This window comes from Mytilus edulis, chromosome 1 (assembly GCF_963676685.1).
Source record: "Mytilus edulis chromosome 1, xbMytEdul2.2, whole genome shotgun sequence".
In the NCBI taxonomy this organism is placed as follows: domain Eukaryota; kingdom Metazoa; phylum Mollusca; class Bivalvia; order Mytilida; family Mytilidae; genus Mytilus; species Mytilus edulis.
In genome coordinates this window covers 45,101,540-45,119,437 of record NC_092344.1, presented here as the reverse complement: position 1 = coordinate 45,119,437, position 17,898 = coordinate 45,101,540, and the positions used below count along the sequence as shown (strand labels likewise).

Genomic DNA, 17,898 nt, shown 5'->3' with positions numbered 1-17,898 from the left:
CTGAAAATTTCAGGGCAGATAGATTTTGACCTGATAAACAATTTTGCTCTGTCAGATTTGCTCTAAAGGCTTTGGCTTTTGAGTTATAAGCCCAAAACTGCATTTTACCCCTATGTTCTATTTTTAGCCATGGCGGCCATCTTGGTTGGATGGCCGGGTCACCGGACACATTTTTAAACTAAATACCCCAAATATGATTGTGGCCAAGTTTGGATTAATTTGGCCCAGTAGTTTCAGAGGAGAAGATTTTTGTAAAAGATTACCAAGATTTACGAAAAATGGTTAAAAATTGACTATAAAGAGCAATAACCCCTAAAAGGGTCAACTGACCATTTCGGTCATGTTGACTTATTTGTAAATCTAACTTTGCTGAACATTATTGCTGTTAACAGTTTATCTCTATCTATATAATAACCCAAAACAGTAAAATTTCCTTAAAATTACCAATTTAGGGGCAGCAACCCAACAACGGGACCCGGGCACATTTTTTAAACTAGATACCCCAAAGATGATTGTGGCCAAGTTTGGATTAATTTGGCCCAGTAGTTTCAGAGGAAAAGATTTTTGTAAAAGATTACTAAGATTTACGAAAAATGGTTAAAAATTGACTATAAAGGGCAATAACTCCTAAAGGGGTCAACTGACCATTTCGGTCATGTTGACTTATTTGTAAATCTAACTTTGCTGAACATTATTGCTGTTAACAGTTTATCTCTATCTATAATAATATTCAAGATAATAACCAAAAACAGTAAAATTTCCTTAAAATTACCAATTTAAGGGCAGCAACCCAACAACGGGTTGTCCGATTCATCTGAAAATTTCAGGGCAGATAGATCTTGACCTGATAAACAATTTTAACCCTGTTAGATTTGCTCTAAATGCTTTGGTTTTAGAGTTATAAGCCAAAATCTACATTCTACCTATATGTTCTAGTTTTAGCCATGGCGGCCATCTTGGTTGGTTGGTCAGGTCACCGGACACATTTTTTTAAACAAGATACCCCAATGATGATTGTGGCCAAGTTTGGTTTAATTTGGCCCAGTAGTTTCAGAGGAGAAGATTTTTTTAAAAGTTAACGACGACGGACGACGGACGCCGGACGCAAAGTGATGGGAAAAGCTCACTTGGCCCACTTTGGGCCAGGTGAGCTAAAAACTAGGGGTGATCCCAGGTGCTCCGGAGAGGTAAGCAGATCCTGCTCCACATTTGGCACCCGTTGTGTTGCTAATGTTATAACAAATCCGGTAAATAGTCTGATTCGGCAGGTCACATTCATGAAAGGGAACTTATGTGTAGTCTACCGTGTTGTTGATTGCTGGTCTTTAAGTGTGTTTTTTCTCTCTTTTCTGTCATGTTTTAAAGCAGTTTTTGTAAACTTAACTTTATGTTTTATTAATTTATTATGTATATAGTCACCATTGACTGAAATATTTGTCACTGGACGTAATCAGTCGGCTGCATTTACGTGATACCTATCTTTAAACTGCGTAAATGAGCATATACCAGAACAATCAGTGGTCAATATCATAATTACATTGTACATAAAAATATGTTGATATCGATAATAATATGAATAAAATCAGATTTGTATGGATACGGCGTTCATATCCGTATTCATTTATGTTTTTTTCCACATATAAAATATAAGGTAAACAAATTTTTATTTTAAAAAAAAACATGATATCCAATACAAATATTTACAAAATCCATTTTTATGTCACCGAGTCCAAAGTATTTGCTATCTCAAGAAAATGTTTTTTTTTTCTCCAGAAAATGTTTTCTTTTTTAAAGTTTTGATGGTATTGTTTTTTATCTAATCAAGATTTAGAAAGCTAGTATCCGTAGTCTCCCAACACTGCTGGGACAATCTGCTTACTCCATATCTTAACACTGACTTGAATTCATATTTCTTATTGGCATTCTTTACCACTATATTAGCTACTGTTTTGCCTTCTCCTTCCCTGCTAGTGTCGAATTTGTGAAGTTTCATGTTTGCCAAAGGCCCTGTAATGTATTTATGAAAATAAGTTTTCGAATATCTTCAATCGTATTTCATGCGGACGCTTTTGCAGTTTTCCTAAATATATAAGCTTGGCTAAAAAACTGAAGATATATGTAATAGTGATGAAATAATTAATTTCATCGTCAGTGCCGCTTAATCAAATGAGTTTAAAAGGTCACAATATCAGAATGTTAGGGTATTGTTATATTTTGAAAATCTATATAATATTATATGTGTTACCAGATTAATTGATTCATTTCAATTTATGGGAAATATCAGATTTTAAACGAAAAATTGTGATAAAGGCATATGTTGTTATACTCTCTGTGACATATTCTCTGTAATGATGAACACTCAGGCTGTATGTTAGCCCCAAATTTCATTTGGTTATCTTGTTGTGTTGTCTCATTGGTGTATATCCACTATCTTTTTCGCATTTCACTGGGTAGATGTCGCTGCTGGTGAACTCCTAATCCCCGAAGGTATAACTAGCCAAGAAGTAATTGCTTAAGTTGAAACCCATTACGTGTGGTTTAAAAAAATATTTTGACTTATTTCCTCTGATTGTTTCCCATCTTTTGACCTCAAACAAGTAACCAGTTTTGTATGATAAATATGTATGAATTCAATTACCGAAAGGAGGTACTGCACTTTGCACTGCGTCCGTTATTTTTATGAGCTTAATATAAGCACTGACAAGCATGCTTTCAATGTATACAGACTGCAAATAAATACACATATGAACTTGCACAATATACGCATACCTAAAATCCCGCTGTAATCAGTGTTAGGAGTTGAAGCATCAATGTAGAATTGTAAACCACGAAGTGATCCATCAGATCGACATGCTTTAATCTTCATTTGCTTAGAAGGGAAAGGTAAGTCAGCAATTTCTCCGTCGTTCCACTGTCGGAAAGTAAGATCCTCTAGAATCATGTCCGGATACATCGTAATTTGGTGGTCAGGAATATAGGCTGCATTGATATAGTCGGCACTATAGACCTCTTTTTGGACAGTACTTTCGCATAAGCTTGTCTTTATTCCTAAAGTTTCATCTGCGTAAAAACAAAAAGTTGAAGTCAATAAGGATTTTACCCTATAATTAAGAAGCGCAAACATCACAAAATGCATGAAAATACTGAATTGGAGCGAAATAAGAAATAAAAACAGAATGGCAATAACGACGGTATTGATTGAACACCAGAATATTGACGACAAATACTTTAGATGAAAAATTGTGCACAATAAAAGACAACCGAATATGTGTCAAATAAAGTGTCATTATATGAGCATTTAACACAACGTGTAATATGAAGGATACGTGCGCAATCTCGTTTTTAAAATATACAGTAGATATTAGGAATACAAACTCCTGTGATAATATACCTACCGCCATGTTTGATTAGAGTCTTTTGTTTGTGATTGGGAACTTTTAAATGCATACATAATGGATCGTCAAGTCCTTCGATTTTAATGTAAACTGAGGGAACTGAATTTCCTGTCAAAAAAATAGAAAAATCATGTAGGTAACAATTCCTTGATAGTATTTTTTTTCATTTGATGTTTTTATATACATGTATAACACAAGTGTGTTATTTTTGTCAATAACACAACTCACCACATATTAAAAAAAAAAAAAAAAAATAGCATAACAACATAGAATTATTCCTTATAAAAATCCGTATACTGGATCTGTCAGTAACTGCGAGAACTAACAGGTCTGCATTAGTGGTAGTGATATTTTTGTTGTTATGGATGAGATATGGATATCTATCACGTTCTCTCTGTGTTTTTGTTTTAAGGATTGTCTTTGTATCGATCTGATGAGTTAGGCCTTTTTCGATTTTTTTTTGTAGTTTGTTCTTATTTTGTGCTTTTACACCACTGTCCCAGGTTAAGGGTAGAATTGAGCTCACACTCACATGTTTAACCCCTTCAAATTCTTTATCTGCCTGTCCCAAGTCAGAAGCCAATAGTTCAGTGATTGTCGTTAGTTCACGTTTTTTTTTACTTGTGTTTTGTAAATTGTTTTGGTATTACTTGGCCTGTTAGTTTTATCAATTTAATTGTTTCATATTTTTTATGTCGGCGCCTTTTTTTAGCAGACTATACAGTACGGATTTTTCTCATAGTTGAAGGCCGTATAATTGCTTAAATCCACTTTGATGGACAGTTTTCTCATTGGTAATCATACTACATCTCCCTATTTTTATGTTGTTCGGTATAGGCGAATAGCTACATGTTTGCAGTAGCAGGGAAACATTTATTTTTGAACACATGATAATTATATAAAAACACAGTAGTAACTTACTTTTGTCCATACAAACAACGTTTGGTTCTGTCGATTTTTGTGATTTCAATGGCCACTCAACAAACACTAAGCCTTTCTTATTAAAAACGTCAGACCACGAGGAAGAACCTATTGATGGATGAGAGTTGCCAGCATTGTAATTGTAGTTTGTTGGGTTGTTGCCCTTCTTGACATAGAACGGGTCAACAAATTGATCAGAGTTATGATTTACATATTGAGCAAAGTCAGATCTGTAAGGGGTACCAGATGGTGCCGAGCCGCCATTTCCCACATATTGTCTTGGCATATGAGAGTTTCCATTTTTAGCATAAAATGGATCAACAAAATCATTCCCTGTATTATCTACGTATTCGTTACTTGGATTTCCCACGGGTACATTGTTCCAGTTATCGTTATAGCTGTCGTCTGTGACATATGATACACCATGAAGTAGTTTATGCTGGCTGTTGCCTGACGTTGCAGCGACATTGGCTGGCTGATATGGGTCCACGTGTGTGGGTACTTTATTATCAGAATTGCTGTAAAATGGGTCGACAAAGTCATCACCGCCTGGAATAGATAAAAGGAAGAAATGTAATGCAATTTGTTTAAAAAAGATGGGTAAAAAATATCAATTTACACGATACATGTATGTGTTTTAAATGACAAGCCAACTTATTTTACAAAATGAAGTAATTTAGATAAAAGAGTAATCACTAGAACAAAATACGCCATAATCAAGTTTTCATTAAATGTTCAAACGAATGGTGATCGTGACTTGTTTTATTAAGTTGAACAACATTGGATTTACCAAATATAGATTACATATAACTTTGACATATTTTTTTAATATAATATTGAAAGAATGTGTGACAAAAGCAATAAAATATTTAGATTTGATTTGATTTTGATTTGATTTTTGGTGTTTAAACGCCACTTTTAAACACCGCTTTTGGGCTATTTCGTGGCGGCTAGTTGTTATTGATTGAGAAAGCCGGAGTTCCCGGAGAAAACGACCGACCTTTAATAGGAAAACAGACAATCCTAGTCAATTAAGATTGGAGTCGATTTCACCCACACGAGCGGGGTTCGAACTCACAACCTCAGTGTTGACGGGGTATAGTGATTACAGTAGTAACTAATTAGACCACTCGGCCGACGAGGCCCCTTAAATATTTCTATAAGGTCCCACCTGTTCTGGCATATGACCCGTGCACATTGGTTTTCTTCCTGTCACCAGACGATCCTTCATCTGTAACATAAGATACCCCTGGAAGAAGGTTGTTCCCGGTACCATGTCCACTTGAAGAGACCGAAAGATCAGCATGTAAGGAGCCAGATGATTCAACTTTTACTGGCGCATCATGAGCAGACTTCGCGTAAAATGGATCGACAAAACCCGTCGTGTCTGAAAAAAGTATACATAAAAAACTCATAAGTTTCTTTTTAATTTACTCGCGTTAAACAAATATTAATACCAAAGGCATGATACAGGGCCAATACGAAAAAGTCCATATATAGATGCTTTTATTAACCAGCTTAATGTAAATACAGAGTTCGAGTCTCAGGTCCAAATACAGCCAAACATGAATCTTTAACAGAGCCTATGTATATAGTACATAAAACAGCCGGTTCATAAAACTTTTATTAAATGGTTTTAATTCTTCGGATAAACTAAGAGTAGGAAACTTACCGTGAAAAAAATATAGGAATTCATACATACATGAAGGCACTTGTTTCTGTCTATGTGTGGTGTACTATCCACACCTGTACGAATTTTTCGTACGGGTGTGGATAATAAACCGCACATTGACAGAAACAAGTGCCTGTGAATTCATAGCTGAATTTGTCTTTTTGCCTTCACGATGGATTTTTGTTCAACATTGTCAGATGCAATTTCAGATTTCTCATTCAGACATTGTTTAATATTTACTAGTATCAAAAGATTTTGTTCTACATTAAATAAAATATTGATATGAGGCCCACCTGTTCTGGCATGTGAGCCGTTGACATTGGTTTTCTTCCTGTCACCAGACGATCCCACATCTGTAACATAGGATACCCCTGGGAGAAGGTTGTTCCCGGTACCATGTCCACTTGAAGAGACCGAAAGATCAGCATGTGAGGAACCAGATGTATCAACATTTACTGGCGCATCATGACCAGATTTTCCGTAAAATGGATCGACAAAATCCGTCGAGTCTGAAAAGAGTATACATAAAAAAATCGTAAGTTCGTTTGAATTTACTCACGTTATACACATAACAAGAATAAACGTACTAATGGTATATAGGTAAAAAGTGTCAATATAGTCAAAGTTTTACATACAAAAAAATATAAAGTTTTGTTTAAAATCTCAAATTTCATTTGATTTGTCCAACGAAACGTAAATTTATTTAACAAACACGCATTTTTGCGCCTGTCCCAAGTCAGGAGCCTCTGGCCTTTGTTAGTCTTGTATTATTTTAATTTCAGTTTCTTGTGTACAATTTGGAAATTAGTATGGCGTTCATTATCACTGAACTAGTATATAATTGTTTAGGGGCCAGCTGAAGGACGCCTCCGGGTGCCGGAATTTCTCGCTACATTGAAGACCTGTTGGTGACCTTCTGCTGTTGTTTTTTTTCTATGGTCGGGTTGTCGTCTCTTTGGCACATTCCCCATTTCCATTCTCAATTTTATGATATAAATGTATACGTCAAGTGTATTTGACGTTATAGTCAATATTTAATACACATTCTCAATGTAGTTCAATTAAAATGTACAGTGAGTGCTTGAATAATTCATGTATGATAAAGAGGTCAACATACGACAATAAAATTTCAAACCATGACTATGAGTTCTAACTTATACTCATAAATCGCTCCACGAATTCGCACGTTAATGTACCATTCATTTTTTTTAATAAAAATCTTTGTATTCAAATATTTCACTATTTTCAGTACGTTATTGTTAAAATATGTCATTTATATGCTCGGAAATGAAGTACAACTTTATACTGTCCCCCGATTACATATCCAAAATTACGAACCTCAATTCATATAATTATGTTCTCTTTTTTAAAGGGAGTTCGCTTCTCAGTTTCAAAGTAATTAACTTTTCAAAACACTAGTTTATATTGATAGAGGATTAATTAAGGAATCAAAAGAGCAAAAAAAAATATATAGGTCACCGTGCTTGTTTTCGAGATATTAGCCATTGAAATTTTGGCGGGAAAATATTCTCTCTTGACTTTTCATAGCTTTATCATTGACAAGTTTAAGTTCTCAAATACTATTAAAAAATAATTAAAATTTTATAAGACTTTAACAGATGACTTATCATTATACATGTAAAAGATTTACAAAAAAGAAAAATGGGGGTCACCGGGGAACTTTTTTCAAGGCATTCAAATGGATAAAACCAGAGGATTCCGAAAATCTGACTAAAAATCTAAAACATGACAAGCCAGCTTCCATAAATGCGTTGTAATGTTTATTCCTTGTAAAAAAAACATATTTCATTAAGTGTTCGGTTGTTTTCAAAATAATTTTAACTAAAAATTACAGTCTTGAAGGCAAGTAAAATTGTATTTTAATTTGCATACCATGACTCGGAACGTTTCCGATATGTTTAACTCCTAGATTCGATACATCATGATGTGCTGTTGCAGAAATTTGGTTCTTGTGTAGATCTTCTTTCTTCAAGATGCCAACAAATTTTTTGACGAAAGGGTTTGATGCAACTTTTACTGGTGCAGGAACGTACTCATTAGCTGTAAATATATTCTATAAACTATATATTTTTGTATAATCAAATACAATCATTATGATGGAAAAGTACAGAATTAGTTAAAAGTCAGAAAACAAAATGTTCCAAGTGCATTCCATGTGCATTCTTCAAATTGCTTATTACGTGACCATATAAATAAAACTAAAGGTTGAAACAATTTTGAACAATACATTCTGAGTAAATTGGTCTTAATATAAAATACATCTCACTTATTAAGTAAATAATATTATTTTTGTCACTTACAAATTGTAAGTAATACGATGTGAGTCGGATGTGTCGGATGCCGTACTTCGACATAAAATAGTTAACTCTAATTTTGCAAATTGTGACTTGGATAGATAGTTGTCTCATTGGCACTTATATCCAATCTTTGTAAATCTACTAACAATTGGAAGTCATGAATGGTACTCGGGAAAACATGACTAAAATAAAATTTTGAACCCTGAAACATAAAATTTCGACATAACATTTTGAAACATGCCATAGACTTTTGAGTTTGTTTTCGACTTGTGAGTTTGACTGTCCCGTTTGTATCTTTCGCTTCACTTTATATTCTCAAAAATAATCTAGTTTTACATAAGTGCATAAAATATATTTAAAGAAAACCATTTGGAAACAGAAGTACAAAGCAATTGGCGATCATCTTGTCATTGGTAAAAGATCGGGAAAAGCAATGCGAGAAAATGAAATAAAAATACATCTTAATAATAATTGATATTGCTTTGACAATTTCATTTTGTTCCTCGTAAATATTTGAAAATTCCAGTTACAAATATCTTATAAAAATAGTATATGCTACATTTGTATATATTTTATCTTACCAGAACACTGGCAGAAAGCTACTAGTGTTACCGAAACTATTACTCCTATATTCAACTTTAACATTTCAATTTCGACTTTCTACTTCCAGTCTGACCACAATTTTTATATCTGACAATCACTGAGATACATTGGGATATATAGGATTACAAACTGTGCTAACTTTGACGTAATGACTTATCTTAGCAACTTGTCTTTTCTTTACTCTATGGACTATAAAATGCATCTTCGACGATATAATCTTCAACATTAACACTAAAGAGGATTAAGGAAATTAAAACTTCAAGGTAAGATTGACAGGTACGGAGAACAAGGTGGCAATCTTCCGCATCATAAATTATAAGATTTAAGTATCACCACCACGCATCTGAAATCTTCGAATACCGCCTTTCCCAAACGTTAAATCACATATTTGCCCCCTCGCAATGATTACGTTGTTTACCAAGAATGCATTTAGGTTTTTATTGAATGAAAGCATGAACAATTGAATTCGTCAAACAAATACCAGATAACCTATTTCGCAGTTTGAAACTCCTAAACCCACTTGAACCATTCAAAGGCACTTTACAGAATTCAAGTGCAAATTTGATTTTGATAAATTGTTCGTTTATCCAATGAAATATTTACTATAAAAAATATTATGCTTCATTATCAATTTGTATTTGAATTAAAAAATATGAAAATAAGAAAATACTACAGTGTCACAAAGAATTTCGATGTACATGTCGCCCTTTTCAAGTGTATGAACTAATGTCATTTTAGCACTCCAATTTCAGCGCGAGTGTATTGTTTTCTTTATTCGTTCGTTTGTCTCATTTTTCTGTGATTTTTTTAAATCCGGTTTTAACAACATCATACTAGTCATCTATTGATTTGGTCTTTTTTGACGTATTCATTGCTTTGGTCTTTTTTTTGTATTCATATCAAAAGTGATCATTAAGCGTCCTCGTTTAATCAATCTGATATTAGATTTAGACAACATTATTTTAATTGCACTCTGGGAGACTTGAATTTTGTAACTTGTCCAAATGGTGGGTTGTTTACTCCTATAAAATAGTACGTCCGATCAATGACATCAGTTTGAATTTTATTATACTTCACAACAATACTCTTCAGTGTTGCTTTATACAATTTATGGGAGGTGTAATGGAATAAAAATAAAATTGTTTGTATAAGGATACGGAATTAATGTTTATTTACAAAGGTATATTCAATGTCAGTCTGCTTTTAAAGTTTTCACACAAGCTAAAAGTTTACCTATCTTGTGTCACGCAAACACATCTTTGGCGAGTGTTCACCTATCAACGGCAAGCGCTCTTCGAGAATTTTAGGAAGCGGCGCAATGTCACTTCATATAGGTATATCATATTTATGTTGAATCCTACATGCATATTACAATTGCAATGCATGTAGGACTCTTCACTATAGAACTGAATGCAACTTTTTGAAAATGTATTCAAAATTCAAATATACAGCAAGTTGCAAACATTTTTGAATGAAACGTGAAAAGGATTTTATGAATATTTAATATTAGTAAAATTGGTACGGTTTTACAAATGTTTTTTTCAATTGTACAATATGTACGTTATACTTGAGCTTCTTCTGCAAACTATAATAGTTTGTAAGGTAACCTTCAAAATTGTCGTCATTTAATCGTAACAAAATCACCAATTATCTAGTAGTAGACACGAGAATTCTCTTGTATAGGATATTATATTTAACCAGGTGCTCCACAGGGCGCAGCTTTATACGACCGCAGAGGTCGATCCCTGAACAGTTGGGGCAGGTATGGACAAAACATTTAAGCGTGATACAGCTCTGAATTTGGATTGTGATCAAATTTTTGACATTATATGGGTTTTTTACACAAAACAAATGTCAAGATTTTACAAATCAATTAAAGATTTCTTCTTCAAACTTATTTAAATCTAAAATTAAATAGTTGACACAGCATAGGTTTCTGACACAGAATGAATGTGGTCTAATGAACTTAAAATTTTTTTTGCCTTTGAGCAATTCACTATGCTGTTGAATATTAATCCTGTCAAAAAAATGTTTGAAGAAATTTTCTTTTTATTTATGAAATCTGAAATGAGAACAAGTATGGACACAACTTTTAAGCTAAAAATATTTTAAATAAGATAAGGAAAAAAAAACTTCATCAGCAACATTTTATATTGGCAAATTTCCAATGAAGTTATTTACATAAAGTTATTGGCAAATAAAAATAGAAAATGACATCATAGTCATGTCTGGCAAATGTCCAACATACATTATCTAAAAACATTTTAGATAAGATAAGGAAAAAAAGCTTCATCAGCAACATTTTATATTGGCAAATTTCCAATGAAGTTATTTACATAAAGTTATTGGCAAATAAAAATAGAAAATGACATCATAGTCATGTCTGGCAAATGTCCAACATACATTATCTAAAAACATTTTAGATAAGATAAGGAAAAAAAGCTTCATCAGCAACATTTTATATTGGCAAATTTCCAATGAAGTTATTTACATAAAGTTATTGGCAAATAAAAATAGAAAATGACATCATAGTCATGTCTGGCAAATGTCCAACATACATTATCTAAAAACATTTTAGATAAGATAAGGAAAAAAAGCTTCATCAGCAACATTTTATATTGGCAAATTTCCAATGAAGTTATTTACATAAAGTTATTGGCAAATAAAAATAGAAAATGACATCATAGTCATGTCTGGCAAATTTCAAATTTTCTATCAACTACTATTATATACAAAGAAAGATAACTCCAATTGAAAATTAATTGCTATTGCACAATATTGTGCAATTAGATATTTCTTGCTATTGTGCAATACTGTGCAATTGAAAATTTCTTGCTATTGCACAATACTTGATATGGAATCCTGATTTGGACCAACTTGAAAACTGGGCCCATAATCAAAAATCAAAGTACATGTTTAGATAAAGCATATCAAATAAGCCCAATAATTTAATTTTTGTTAAAATCAAACTTAGTTTAATTTTGGACCCTTTGGACCTTAATGTAGACCAATTTGAAAACTGGACCAAAAATTAAGAATCTACATACACAGTTAGATTTGGCATATCAAAGAACCCATTTATTCAATTTTTGATGAAATCAAACAAAGTTTAATTTTGGACCCCCATTTGGACCAACTTGAAAACTAGGCCAATAATTAAAAATCTAAGTACATTTTTAAATTCAGCATATCAAAGAACCCCAAGGATTCAATTTTTGTCAAAATCAAACTAAGTTTAATTTTGGACCCTTTGGACCTTAATGTAGACCAATTTGAAAACGGGACCAAAAATTAAGAATCTACATACATAGTTAGATTCGGCATATCAAAGAACCCCAATTATTCAATTTTTGATGAAATCACACAAAGTTCAATTTTGGACCTTTTGGGCCCCTTATTCCTAAACTGTTGGGACCAAAACTCCCAAAATCAAACCCAACCTTCCAAAAATAATGTTTATTTGGGCCCCTTTTTGGCCCCTAATTCATAAACTGTTTTGACCTCAACTCCAAAAATCAATCCCAACCTTCCTTTTGTGGTCATAAACCTTGTGTTTAAATTTCATTGATTTCTATTTACTTATACTAAAGTTATTGTGCGAAAACCAAGAATAATGCTTATTTGGGCCCTTTTTTTGGCCCTTAATTCCTAAACTGTTGGAACCAAAACTCCCAAAATCAATCCAAACCGTCCTTTTGTGGTCATAAACCTTGTGTCAAAATTTCATAGATTTCTATTCACTAAAACTAAAGTTATAGTGCGAAAACCAAGAAAATGCTTATTTGGGCCCTTTTTGGCCCCTAATTCCTAAAATGTTGGGACCAAAACTCCCAAAATCAATCCCAACCTTCCTTTTGTGGTCATAAACCTTGTGTTAAAATTTCATTGATTTCTATTCACTTTTACCAAAGTTAGAGTGCGAAAACTAAAAGTATTCCGACGACGACGACGACGACGACGACGACGCAGGACGACGACGCCAACGTGATAGCAATATACGACCAAAAAATTAAAATTTTTGCGGTCGTATAAAAATGCTTGAATAATTTTTCAATCAATTTTACTACATACATGCATGAAGTGATTTGTATTATAATACTAGTGGTCCGAGTACACAGTTATCGTCCTTTGATTTTCGTTGTCCACGAATATAGTCCTTAGTGTGGACAGTGTGTTACTTGCCAATTTTTGTTATACCCCTTCCAAATTTATTTCTCCATGTTTTATTCCTCATATAGCAAGTAGGGGGGTGAAATGACACTGTAAAAAAATTTGGGTCATAAATATTCATGTAAAGTAGTGATTAGGTCGAGCTGAAAAAGGTCAAAAATTAGCACTTCGGAAGCTGTCAAAAGATTTCAAGACCCCCTTAACATAAAATTGTCCATATTTTGAGTTAGAGCTGATGAAGTTTTCTATAATTTTGATATAATTTGTCCCAAAGGTAGTACAACACACTGTAAAAATATTATTGAGAAAGCGCAGGTGGGATTTTTTTTTTTCATTTATTGTCTAAAAGAAATGCACTACGAAATAACTGTGTACTCGGACCAGTAAATAGATGCAGAATCGTTCTTGTGTATCTTCGTCTCCATCCTCAACAATTCTCAACTCTAATTCTTGATCGGAAGCGAACTGTGTCCCTTTAATTGATAGTAATTAATTCAAAGGTAGGTCAACACAATGCTAAAAAAAAAGTATGAATTCGTATTATGAAACTTATCATAATTAAATATAAGCACAATATACCTTAGAATAATCATGAGCTACAAATTATTTCATGAAAGTCCAATACATATAAAAAAGAAGATGTGGTATGATTGCCAATGAGACCAGGGATGGGGTAATTGAAAATGTAATGTTAATTAAGTGTAATGCATTACAATTTTCCATGTTATTGAATGTAACGTGTAATTGGGCATTTTTTTAATTACATGTAATGGTAATTTAATTAATTACAATGAAAAAAGCATGTAATGCTAAATTACTTTTGAATTACATTTCAATTACATGTACTTTTATGGTGTTAATGATAAGAAATTATGTTTTTATAAATTGTAAAATAATATTTATTTTACAAATATTAATATAGCAGGTAAATACTTATTTAATATACAAGTCTGTAATTTATTCTTAAGATTTATATTATTTATTTGACATACAGAAAATTAATGTTTGCTTAATGTCATATGAAACGAGTGACCGGTGAAAAACAATGTTAATCCAATTCTTGAACCAATGCATACATATATCATAAACTTAGTCTTCTGTGCACGATTTTATCATTTGTTTCGCATAAAATTTCGTATAATCGTCAAAAAATATTTCAATCAGTCAGTGTTGTTGTGAAAATATGGCAGCTAATTAATGGTCGCGTTTTGAAGCCGAAGTTTAACGATTGTCACCCGTTTGTAAACAATCAACAAAGAAGTATGGATATTCAGGTAAGCACGTGTATTTACATAACAGGTACAATAAGATATAGCTTATCTTGATGACGGAGCGATGTTTGCGTTTGGTTTTCCATTCGCACTTGCGTATTGCGATCACCGGATTTTTACGAAAAAGGTCATGCTGCATACGGAAAACATGTCGGCAAATTGTTTGCTGGAAGCAAGCAATTAAAACAAAGTAAACTTCTTCTAAATTTTGACAAATTATAGAATTTTCATGAGAAAAAAGTATATGTACATAAGTTTTATAATAAAAAGTTATGAAAAACATATGCATATTTTTTTTTAATGGAAGTTTCATATGACTTTAATAGTCATAGGATTTTTAAAAAAAGGTGAGAATCATACATGTATATTAAAAAAATGTGTAAACATTTTTGAATAATCTTTCTCAGACAGTTCATTTAGAATTTTAAATCACTGCACACAATCATTTTGTCAAATTAGTATAGACACAAAGGGATTATAGAAATAAAAATTATCAGCTGTAAAAACGAACAGGAATTAATCTTTCTATAATAAAACTTAAGCCCCAGTCACACTGTCACGTTTCGGCTATCTCGTTTTGCTACGTTTCCAAAACGTAGCGAAACGGCAATATTCTGTACGTTGCGAATCGTATCGATCCGTACTTAAAACGGCTATATTATACGTAGCTATATGCGTGTATTGATATGTGATCGGTCCCGTTTGTATTGGTCTGCACAATACAAACGTGACTAAAAATAAAAACGTAGTAGGAACGTATAAAAGCGCAGTAAAACGCAGAAGGAACGTAGAAACGTATGTTATCTTCTCCTACGTATAATCAAACCACGTGTATCCATATTTCCCGCCAATATTTTGTCAGTCTAAGAGCAAGATGAATAGACAACGGATGACAAATTATGGATTATTGTTACACAGTTATATCAATGAATCGTTGTCAAATCCTATCCCAGCACCCCAACTCCATAGATCACAAGGTTTTTCGAACATCTATTTAGATCAATTAGAATCAACTAATTGGACATGGTCATGTCCATCGCCAGGAGTCCAAGCCAGTGCATGGTTTCACTTATTTTAAAAATACTGTAATTTTTATAAGGGATTCGACACCTCGTGATTTGTTTGACTCATACTTTTCTCTCTGGTTTTCAGATTTGTTAATTTAACAAACACAGTATAGAATATTTTTTCATAGTTTGCAGCATGTTAATTGCCCAGAGTTGCAGATGGTACTGTGTCTTTCAAGTTTTGATTTCTAGGGAAAGCGATAATGGGTCTTTATAATCAAATAAAAGTTTTGCCTCCTTGTCATCTTTTAATTTATCCCAGTGTTTTGAAATATTGTTTTTATGTGTGTTTCCTGTCTCGAACACACTGCGGGAATCGACTGTAATGCAGATTTGGGTTTTACCATTAATGTGTCATTTCTTTGTTATGCAGTCACTTCCTGCAGTTTTAATTTTTTTTTTTTTTTAATATCCCCTTTAATTAGGCGTTCAAAAAATAACGCATATTGTGTTTGCAAATCTACTGAATCGTTCGTACATCTCTTAAAGCGAAGCATTTCTCCTTTAATTATGCCTCTAAGTAGTGGATGGCTGGCACAAGGACCTCTCTAAGTTCTGATAATGACCAGTTTTTTTTTCCAGAATGTCGTAAGGTCTAAGATTCCTGTTTCTCTAATCTTGGGCCTTTGAATACCAACACATCTAAAAAATGCATTTTAGTTTGTGCTTTCTCGCATGTAAATTTTAGTAGTGCTTGGTGTCTGTTAGCATGTTCAAAACATTGTGCTATTTCATCATCTGTACCTTCATTGGTAATAAAAAAGCAATCGTCCCTAAACATATAGAGGCTAGTCATTTCTGTTTATGTTGGAAAGTCCTCAAAATACTATTTAAGACTTCATAAACTCTCAGAACGGTTATTTCACGTGCTAAACTATTTGCCATTGGAACTCCAGTTGAAGTTATCAGGCGACGGACCAACGTTGTGGCCTTTACCACGCCCTCCACGACCCATTCCTCTGCCTCTAGTCCTCATCAGAACGGTCTAATTTGAAACACACTAAGAATACAAATCAAATATCGATAGAGGGAAAATTGGAATTAAAACGACAATGTGCAACGTAAAACATTTCAAAAGAGCAATTAACATAAAAGGGGAAAAAATGACATGGTTCCTATCAAAGCTTCGAAAGTTTTTCATGATTCGTGTATCCACAAAAACGTTATCTGAAAAAAAAAAACAAAAACAAATGAAAGTTATATACACGTATGTCTCTGCTTTTAGTTTTGGAGTACCAAAAAAATCAAATTTTTTAGGCCATCAAATAGGAACCAAATAATCTAATTGAAATGACAGATGTATTAATATATAATTACATTAGATGTATGTTTCATTATAATACGTTATTCTGATTGGCTATAACTGACAGTCTGCTGCAATCTCGCGTTATTCCTTAATCAACTTCACTACACAATGAAATTTATCATTCATGATGACACAAGGTCCCACAATAAACACAGGTAAATTGGATACAAACTTGATAAAAATCGTGTTTTCATGATCCTAGATAAGAAATGTAATTATAAGTATTGAATGCTTCTTTTTATAACTTCATAGGGTTGTAAAATCGTTGACCGTGCGCACATTTTTAGAATGAAGCGCTTTGGCGCTTCATACAAAATGTACTTCGGTCAACGCTTTTACACCCTAATAAAGTTACAAAAAGAAGCATTCAATTCGTAATAATAGAGTGAACCTCTGTTGATTTCTCTTGATTTTCTGGAGTTATTTTGGTCCCTCTCTGCTATCTGTCTTTTTTGTCTTTAAATTTATTAATTTATGACAGCGTTTCATAGGTCAATGATCACAGCGTAGTGACACGTGATACTGCGTAGAATAAACGTACAGAACCGTAGGAAAACGTGCGAAAACTTGCTTCAACCGTAGTGAACCGAATTAGAAACGTTCTGACCCTTTTTTATACATACTGAAACATAGTAAAACGTAGTTTATACGCAATGAAACGTATTAAAACTTAGTAGAACGTGCCCGTGTATTTATCGAAAAACCTAGTGAAACGTAACATAACGTGGAAAAACGTGTCAAAACGTGACATAAACCTAGTAAAACGTACGGACCGTTACAAAATGACAAAAAAAAAAAATTACACGAAACGTATCATTTTAAAACGGACTAAGACCTAACTGTCGAAACGTTACAGTGTGACTGGGGCTTTAATAGTCATTCAAGTATATAAAACATATTCAACTATTTTTTTGTATTTGATGTTGCATCTGACTTTAAACTCCAGTTAGTTCAAAATTTTTGTCAAATATTCAATGTGGGATAGTTCTCAAAACAAAAATCTGATTCATGTTAATGTTATCCTTTTTATATTTATAAATTAACTGTTTACAAAATTTTTGAATTTTTTGAAATACTAAGCCTAATAAAGGCTTTTCTACCTCAGGCATATATTACCTTAGCTGTATTTGGCAAAACTTTTAGGAATTTTGGTCTTCAATGCTCTTCAACTTCGT

The 17,898-nt window shown here is 32.9% G+C and overlaps 1 protein-coding gene across 1 annotated transcript; it reads right to left on the bottom strand.

Annotated features, from left to right (window-relative positions):
• Positions 1 to 1,787: 1,787 nt before the first annotated feature.
• LOC139512781 (uncharacterized) lies at positions 1,788 to 4,688 on the bottom strand. Its single transcript, XM_071300695.1, has 4 exons — positions 4,317 to 4,688; positions 3,396 to 3,503; positions 2,770 to 3,060; positions 1,788 to 2,007 (listed from the first exon to the last, which is right to left on the bottom strand). Exons 1-4 carry the CDS (start codon positions 4,600 to 4,602, stop codon positions 1,817 to 1,819), a joined length of 876 nt encoding a protein of 291 aa, XP_071156796.1. The 5' UTR covers positions 4,603 to 4,688; the 3' UTR covers positions 1,788 to 1,816.
• Between the last annotated feature and the right edge of the window lie 13,210 nt (positions 4,689 to 17,898).

Coding starts and splice junctions, on each gene's coding strand:
- LOC139512781 (XM_071300695.1), bottom strand. CDS start 4,602: ATGCCAAGACAATATGTGGGAAATGGCGGCTCGGCACCATCTGGTACC. Junction 3,504..4,316: donor CGTTGTTTGTATGGACAAAA/GTAAGTTACTAC, acceptor TTTTTTTGACAG/GAAATTCAGTTCCCTCAGTT. Junction 3,061..3,395: donor GACTCTAATCAAACATGGCG/GTAGGTATATTA, acceptor GTTTTTACGCAG/ATGAAACTTTAGGAATAAAG.